Consider the following 8,396-nt stretch of genomic DNA (forward strand, 5'->3'; position numbering starts at 1 on the left):
TTGTGATTGAAATAAAAACTTCCAGTTCATCAAGGCAAGGTTTATAATTATAATTTAATTGATAATTAATTAATTATTTATTAATAATATTATATTAATTTATATAATATACACAGAATTAATTTATTTAATATTTATTAAATTATTAAATTATAATTGTATTTATATATTACATTATTAAATTAATAATAATATAAAAAATTATTTAAATTATAATTTGAATTCATTCTAATCATTTCTATTCATCCATTATAAAAATTATTATATACATATTATATTTTTAAATTAATTAATAATAAAATTATTTAATTTGGGTATTAATATAATACCTAACCTAAAAGTAGTATTTAAAAAATAACCAATTTTAGAATAGGATAATTAAAATATTGTTTATAAAAAATAATCTTATTTTGTAGTATTATTATTTGGATCAGCTAACAATTTTTGGGTTCTACTTTGTAATTCGTGCCATTTAAAACAACTTTATTATCTGTTATCTATATCTATCTATCTATTTATTTATCTATCTATCTCTCTCTCTCTCTTAAACTCACAAATACATTAAATGTTTCGTAATCAAGATAACGAGAAAGAAATAAAATAGCTACGTTTCTTTTTTGTTTTTTTTTTCTAATAGTCGAAAAAAACCAGAAAATATATTAACAAGATTTAAAAAAAAAAGTATACGTATAGATATATCTGTAAAATATCTACACATGTATTGTCTACACACAGAAAAATAGTAAAACAGTAAAAGAGACAAAGAGAGTGAGAGAAAGAGAAGAGACAAATATAAGTTTTTGTACATATGTGTTCATGTGTGTGTGTTCATGCTGTGTGTGCGGTGTGTGTGTGTGTTTGTGTGAAGTAAGAAGTACATAGTTTTATATAAATTATGGAACGATCGTGAATTATCTTTGGTTCGATGCCTCAAGGTGATTCCACACGCGAGAAACGACGACGAAAGAACACGAACTACGTCGACTTATTGAGCGTGACCAATGATTTTACCCTTCTAAATTACCCCCCCCCACTCCCTCTCTCTACTCCCCTCCCCGCAACAAGAGACCTATCACAGTTAATTAACCCCCCCTCCCTCCTTTCTACTCGTAGAATAGAAAACTATCTCAAGCATCTTCGTGTAAATTATCTTTGGCAATTTTGTTTTAATTGATCATTTTCACACTAATCAATGTATGTATGTATGTATGTATGTATGTATGTATGTATGTATGTATGTATATATATATATATAAACATTTACATTTATATTAAATTTATATTGACTTTATTTTATTTAGATATATTTTAATATACGTATTTGGAATATTTCAAAATTTCAAACTTCACATTCCAAATTTCAAATTGCAAATTTCATTTCATTTAAATAAGCAACACCCCTTTTTCCTACAATTAGAATAAAAAGTAAGTTAATTGTTTTTCTTGTAAAAAAAAAAAAAAGGTAAGTTTGATAAATTGAAATTACAGTAAATTTTGAACGATGTATAAATGCTGTATAAAATATGAATAATAATAAAAAAAAAATAGTACGTTTGATCAATTGAAATTACAGTAAATTTTGAAAAATGTTTAAATAATGTATAAAATATGAGTGATAATAAAAAAATAGTACGTTTGATACATTGAAATTACAGTAAATTTTGAACGATGTATAAATGCTGTATAAAATATGAATAATAATAAAACAAACGAACGTTTGATCAATTGAAATTATAGTAAATTATGGAAACTGTATAAAATATGAATAATAATAAAATATATGAACGTTTGATCAATTGAAATTACAGAAAATTATGAAAACTGTATAAATGTTTTATAAAATGTGAATATAATAATGAAAAAAACGAACGTTTATCAATTGAAATTACAGTAAATTATGAAAACTGTATAAATGCTGTATAAAATATGTATAATAATAAAAAAATACTAAGTTTGATAAATTAAATCTACAGTAAATTATAAAACATGTATAAATATTGTATAAAATATGAATAATAATAAAAAATATGAACGTTTAATAAATTGAAATTACAGTAAATTATGAAACATGTATAAAAGCTGTATAAAATATGAATAATAATGAAAAATAGTACGTTTATCCAATTGAAATTACAGTAAACTATGAAAACTGTATAAATGCTGTATAAAATATGAATAATAATAGAAAAACCATTGTAACCGATCATCGGTATTTATAAATGTTACGTTTCTTTACAAACTGAATGTTCCGCGTTCGTCATTCCTTTTTTTGACATAAAAGGAAAAAAGAAAGAGTGAGATTGAATAGGAAAGATCACGAAATCGGTAAGAAATCGTCGATTATCGCGCATCTGTTCAAACATTAACCGAAAGCTGCGTTTAAGTATAGCTTTGGTAATCTTTCTTCGATGTAAAAGGAGAAACGACACATTCTGTTTCTTCGATAAAAGAAAAAAAAAGAAAAAAGAAAAAAGAAAAATAAAATAAAAAAGAAAAAAAAAGATACAACTTTACATGAAGTATATGTATTCATGGTATCGAGAAAACCTTGAAGAAAGTTGATCGAGATCTCGTTACTCTTTTTTCTACCTGCTTTCTACTTTATATTAACCGATTGAACAAAGGAACGTTCATGAAATTTGAACCGATATTATCAACCATCTTTCTAAAGAACATTAGAAATACGTATATTAAACGAAAGAATGCAAATGAAATCGAAACGAAGTATTCGAATTTTTTTATAACCTAATTTCTAAATTGAACACAGGAACGTTCAAGAAACTGAAACGACATTGTCAACCATCATTTTAAAACAAATTAGAAATACGTTTATTAAACGAAATAATGCAAATGGAATTGGAACGAAGTACTCCATTTTTTTTATAACCTAATTTTTAAATTGAACAAAGGAACGTTCATGAAACTGAACCGACATTATCCAGCATCATTTTAAAGCCATTTAGAAATACGTTTATTAAACGAAAGAATGCGAGTGGAATTGGAACGAGGTACTCCATTTTTTTATAACCTTATTTCTAAATTAACCGATTGAACAAAGGAACATTCATGAAACTGAACCAATATTATGCACCATTGTAAAAAAAATTAAAAATACATGTAATAATCGATTATTTAATCGAACGAATGAACGGAATCGGAACGAATTATTTAATACTTTTTATATCCTAATTTCTAAATATCAATAATAATAATAATAATGATGATCTATGATTAGAAATAATTGATCGATGAATCATTAACTGTATTTTCTCTAATCTTAAATCGCATAGAGTCTATGGGGATATTCGTATGGTGAAATAAGACAGCACGATGTACATCAAGTCACGTTCGAGACTTGTCGGGAGGATAAAGCCGCATGCATACTTCAAGGTCATCTTAAAGAACCTACCAAGCGTTGCAATTACTCCGTAGCCACGATGTGTTTCGTAAAATGAAAGTTGCAATTTCTAATGTATTTAAAGTACATATATGTGTATATATGAGTGTACATATATATTTATATAGGTATTATGTGTGTCCCTTGTCTGTCTCTTTATCCTATTACACATCGCAAAGTTATATCTTCAATTTGATCTATCTATCTCTCTCTTTCTATCATTCAACTATCCATTTCACGGCTCGTCTAACATTAAATCTCTTTCGCGTGACATCTTATTGCAAAGGAGGTTACAATTATCAAAGACTTTCACGTGTCACGCAATGTTTGATTATTACGTTTGTTAGAAAGTATCGAAGATTAATAGAAAGAGAAAGAGAGGGGAAAATAAATGAACAAACATGGCGACGATTTAACGTGTAACAATTATATTGACACGTAATAGAAATGAAAGTGGTCATTGTTATTAAATTATAAAAACAAAATTAACATTAAATCAAACAAATTAATTTAAACTCAAAATCTTTTTGAACAATCGAAAATTAATCGAAAGAAAAATAATAGAACAAACATGGCGCCGGTTTAACTTGTAACAAATTAATTGAAAATTAACAATAAATAAATAAAGAAAATGTAATATATATATATATATCGTAAAATAATGAAAGAATTACCGTAGTAAGTTATACACATATTATAACACACACACACACACACCGAAACACAACACATATACACAGGTTACGATTCGGCTGACCGCCTTTAGACGAAGTAAAAGAAAAAGTTAAAGTGGGGAGAAGGAGTGGAGTGGAGGGAGAAAGCGAGTAGACGCGAGAACAGACGAACGGCGGCGAAGTGGGGCGGAGTGTGACGAGGAAAGCCGAGTTGAGACGAGCCGAGGAGAGAAAAGGAGTACGAGTTGAGTGTGGAATTTGCTGACGCGCAGCCGAGCGCCGGCAACGTAACGTGGCGGCTGGGTGCTGTGTTCTTCTGTGTGTGCCTGGCCTCAGGCCCCAGTCAGCCTTTTAAATGCCTCTAGTTTAAATGTCCAAGACATCGAGTAAGCAACCAATGAACGAGAACTATCTTCTTTTAACCACCTCTCTTTCTCTCTCTTTCTTTACCCTACACCTTTTTCTTTATAAATTCACACATTATTTTGATTTTTTTTTACATTTATTTTTTTTTAAAAGGAGAGTTGGAAAGAAGGAAATGGGACGAAGTGTTTCGAACGGAAGGAAAGGGAATACATACATATATAGATATATGTATTTGTTGCCATATTTGTAAACGGAAGGAAATCCGGACACGTTGTCAACTTCTTGATAGGAATTTTATATTTAAATTATGAGACGTAATGATTTTCTTTCTTTGTTTATACTTTCTTCTTCTTTTTCTTTTTTTATTTTTTGAATTTTAGTTCAATAAAAATTTAGGGTTTGTTTGGAAGATTATTTGAAAAAATAAAATACTTTTTACATTGCACGTGATTTTGTTTTTTTCAATTATGGTTTAAAAAAAAATGTGTATGATTTTATTAATTATAAATTTAAATATAATAAATAAATTTAAAATAAATCGTATTACCTTAAATCAAAATGTTTCCATTTAATTAAATATCACTTTTGACTATCTAATCTGACTAAAACTTATCATCTTGATTTGAACTAATTGTATCTACGTTATTTTTTTCTTCCTAAAATTCGTTTGAAAATTTTGACTAAATTAATATCTAATTTTAATTCATTCATTTAGAAATTAATTAACCTAATCGTTGAAAATAATATAAAAAAATATGAACGTGTTCTTTATGAAAGAAAAGAAGTTAAATATCGAAAGATTGAGAAATTAGTTTGGTAAAGTTAGTGATAATCGAAATGAAATTTTATTTCGACCATATTGAGACCAAAGATAGACTGGTGGGAAGGTGGGAGGAGGGAGGAGGGAGGAGGGAAAGAGAAGCAAAGGATTGTCGTCAGCGATAAGAATTTTGTCAACGAATCATCTTAGCCAGTGTATGCTATATCTTCCTTGTCTTATCGTATATTGGAATTTAACTGAATGAAAAGAGATGACAACACTACGTGAAAATAATATTAAACGTCAAAATAATCTTAGAAACGGAAAAATATTACTATTTAAATAATAAATGTAATATAAAAGTAAAATGAATTGTCATCGTTGGTTCTCATTAAAAAAAAGAATTAAATCTTTTCAAACAATGTTCGTAAGAAAATCTAGTAAGTTACTAAATTATTCTCGAAATTTCTTTTGTAATTAGAAAAACACTACTATTTAAATAAATATAAAAATAAAATGAAGTGTCATCGTTGGTGACACTAAAAAAAAAAGAAATTAAATCTTTTCAAACGATGTTTCGAAGAAAATCTAGTAAGTTACTAAATTATTATCATCACGTTCCTTTATTACTAGAAAAATACTACTATTTAAATAAATATAAAAATAAAATGTCATTTTGGTAAGATTATTGGATTGTCATCGTTGGTAACATTAAAAAAAAAAAATAAATAAATTTGTTCAATCAGTGCTTCAAAATAAAATCTAGTAAGTTTTACTAAACTATTATCACCATTTTTTTCTACAATTAAAAAAACACTACTATTTAAATAAATTTAATATAAAAATAAAATGAATTGTCATCTTTAGTGACATTAAAAAAATTAAATCTTTTCAACCAGTGTTTCAAAGAAAATCTACTAAGTTACTAAACTATTATCACCACTTTCTTCTGTAACTACAATAACACTACTATTTAAATAAACGAATGTAATACAAAAATAAAATAAATTGTCATCGTTAGTAACATTAAAAAAAAAACAAAGGAATGAAATCTTTTCAAACGATATTTCAAAGAAAATCTAGTAAGTTACTAAAATTATTATCACCATTTTCTACTACAACTAGAAAAACACTTCGTATGAGTTTAGCAAAGCAGATTCTTAACCTCATAAATGAGAAACGAAAATGTGGTCATTTAACCTTAAGCAGAACAAAAAAAAAATAAAATAAAATCTCGAATAAAACAACGTAAGAAAAAAAAATGAAGAGAACCGCAAACGTCATTTATCGTTTTGTTGTTTTTTTTTTCTTTCTTTAGTTTCTTTTTTTTTTTTTAGTTTCGCACGGAGAATCACATTCATACATTCTTTAGTTTACCACGAATCGTCATGAGAGTTGTCAACATTTTAGACAAATATAGAAAACGTAAAAAAGATCAAGTGTTTCTCTACTAAATAAGCATGGTGTTGTTGCTTCAGAGACGGTGTCCATTTTGTAACGGAAGTGACCGAACACCAACTTCAAGAAGAAGAAGACGAACAAGAAGAAGAAAAAAAGAATCGATATATATATATGATCGAAACAATTATCTTCCTTATTATATTAGAAGATAATTTCATTAATTTAAAAAGATAATTATAATAACTGATTAATTTATTAAATTAATTGTAAAAAATATATTTAATTATTTAATAAATATAATATTATTAAATATATAAAAATTATTAAATTTATTATTATATATTATTATAATAATATTTAATAAATATAATATTACTAATATATAAAATTAAATTTAATATTACATATTAATATAATAATATTTAATAAATTATAATTGAAATATATATAATCAAACAATTATTATTATTATTACTATTATTATTAGACGACTCATATAATAAATGCTTTTTTTTTATTGAAATTTTTGTAATTGGACTACTCGCAGTTACAATGAATTAATTTTGATGAAAATGAATCGTCAAACTTGTTTAAGATAAAATAAGTGTACACGTGTACCGGAAATGAGTTAAAAAAAGACTATATGTGTGACAATTTTGAATGAACTTACCTCTAACATCCACTCTGCAACAACTTTGCGCATATGTGGTGAGATTTCTTTCTGTACGCACTCAAAATATGATCTGTTAGGTACATAAATTTCTTCCGTCTTCAAAAGATTCTGTAAAACTCGATCATCTTGAATCAAAGCTGGATCGGCATAAGCCCTGCACTCGGTTTCGGTTGATCGTTCGCAACAAAGTAGATCCATGATTAATTAAATTAATTGAATTAAGTTCGACAAACAATATTTGCACAGAAGAAAATGTTTCTTCTCAAAATTATTGAACTCGTATATGAGTTAATCTCTCAAATGTCTTTTATGGATTTGTGATATTTTCAAATGACAAAATGAAATGTTACAAATTTGTTTTATCTTCTTTCTTCTTCTTCTTCTTTTTGTTTTTGTTTTATCATTCGTATGTACTTTTCTTCTTTTTGTTGCAATTTTTGTCTTTACTGAGATATAAATTGTGATTAAGACAAATTAAATAATTGAACGGATTTAAACAGAAGTGAAATAGTAGTAAAGAGTATTGAGTTTCCCAGTCTTTTTAAGGATATTAAACTTCTTCTATTCGAGATTTATCTTGCAACGAGATTTTTGTCTTGCCGATTTTTAAATGGTCGCACTTTATAATTACACACTGATTATCACTGTATTATTAATAACACGCAAAATCGAAAGAAATATAATAATTATGCGTGTTTAGCAAAAAAAAAAAAATTAAAGAAATAATAATAGTAATATATATATATATATATATATATATATATAAACGTTTTTTTTTTTTATTGTCTTTGGTAAACACCTGGGGGATGATGTATATATATATATATACGAATAGAACACAAATGTTAATTAGTGTAAGATTATATCGATTTATGCACAAACAGAATATTTGTTCGAAGATTTAATATTATTTGTCCACCGATGAACAAATAAATTGAAACATACATATATATGTATATATGTATATTGTATAAGAAAAAAAAAAAAAGAAAATAAATACGAGACACACTAGGACGTTGTATGAGATATATATATATATATATATATATATATATATATATATATATATATATATATATATAATAATATATATGTCTTTATATTAGTTATTTTTTTTGTCGTTTG

General features: G+C 26.0%; 1 protein-coding gene across 3 annotated transcripts in view; it reads right to left on the reverse strand.

Annotated features, from left to right (window-relative positions):
* Positions 1-8,023, reverse strand: part of CycD (cyclin D) — a 50,293-nt gene extending 42,270 nt beyond the window's left edge. The window contains exon 1 of one of the 3 annotated variants that reach the window (XM_015332036.2): positions 7,269-8,023. In XM_015332036.2, the coding sequence (XP_015187522.2) occupies positions 7,269-7,469 (201 nt within the window). In that variant the 5' untranslated portion in view covers positions 7,470-8,023. Of the gene's footprint in view, positions 1-4,071; positions 4,192-7,268 lie in introns of those variants that run through there. The other 2 variants (XM_015332037.2, XM_089171692.1) reach the window with 2 other exon arrangements.
* Positions 8,024-8,396: the final 373 nt, after the last annotated feature.

The sequence above is a fragment of the Polistes dominula genome, unplaced genomic scaffold (genome assembly GCF_049000335.1).
Source record: "Polistes dominula isolate Pdom_NZ unplaced genomic scaffold, Pdom_raw_medaka contig_84, whole genome shotgun sequence".
In the NCBI taxonomy this organism is placed as follows: Eukaryota; Metazoa; Arthropoda; class Insecta; order Hymenoptera; family Vespidae; genus Polistes; species Polistes dominula.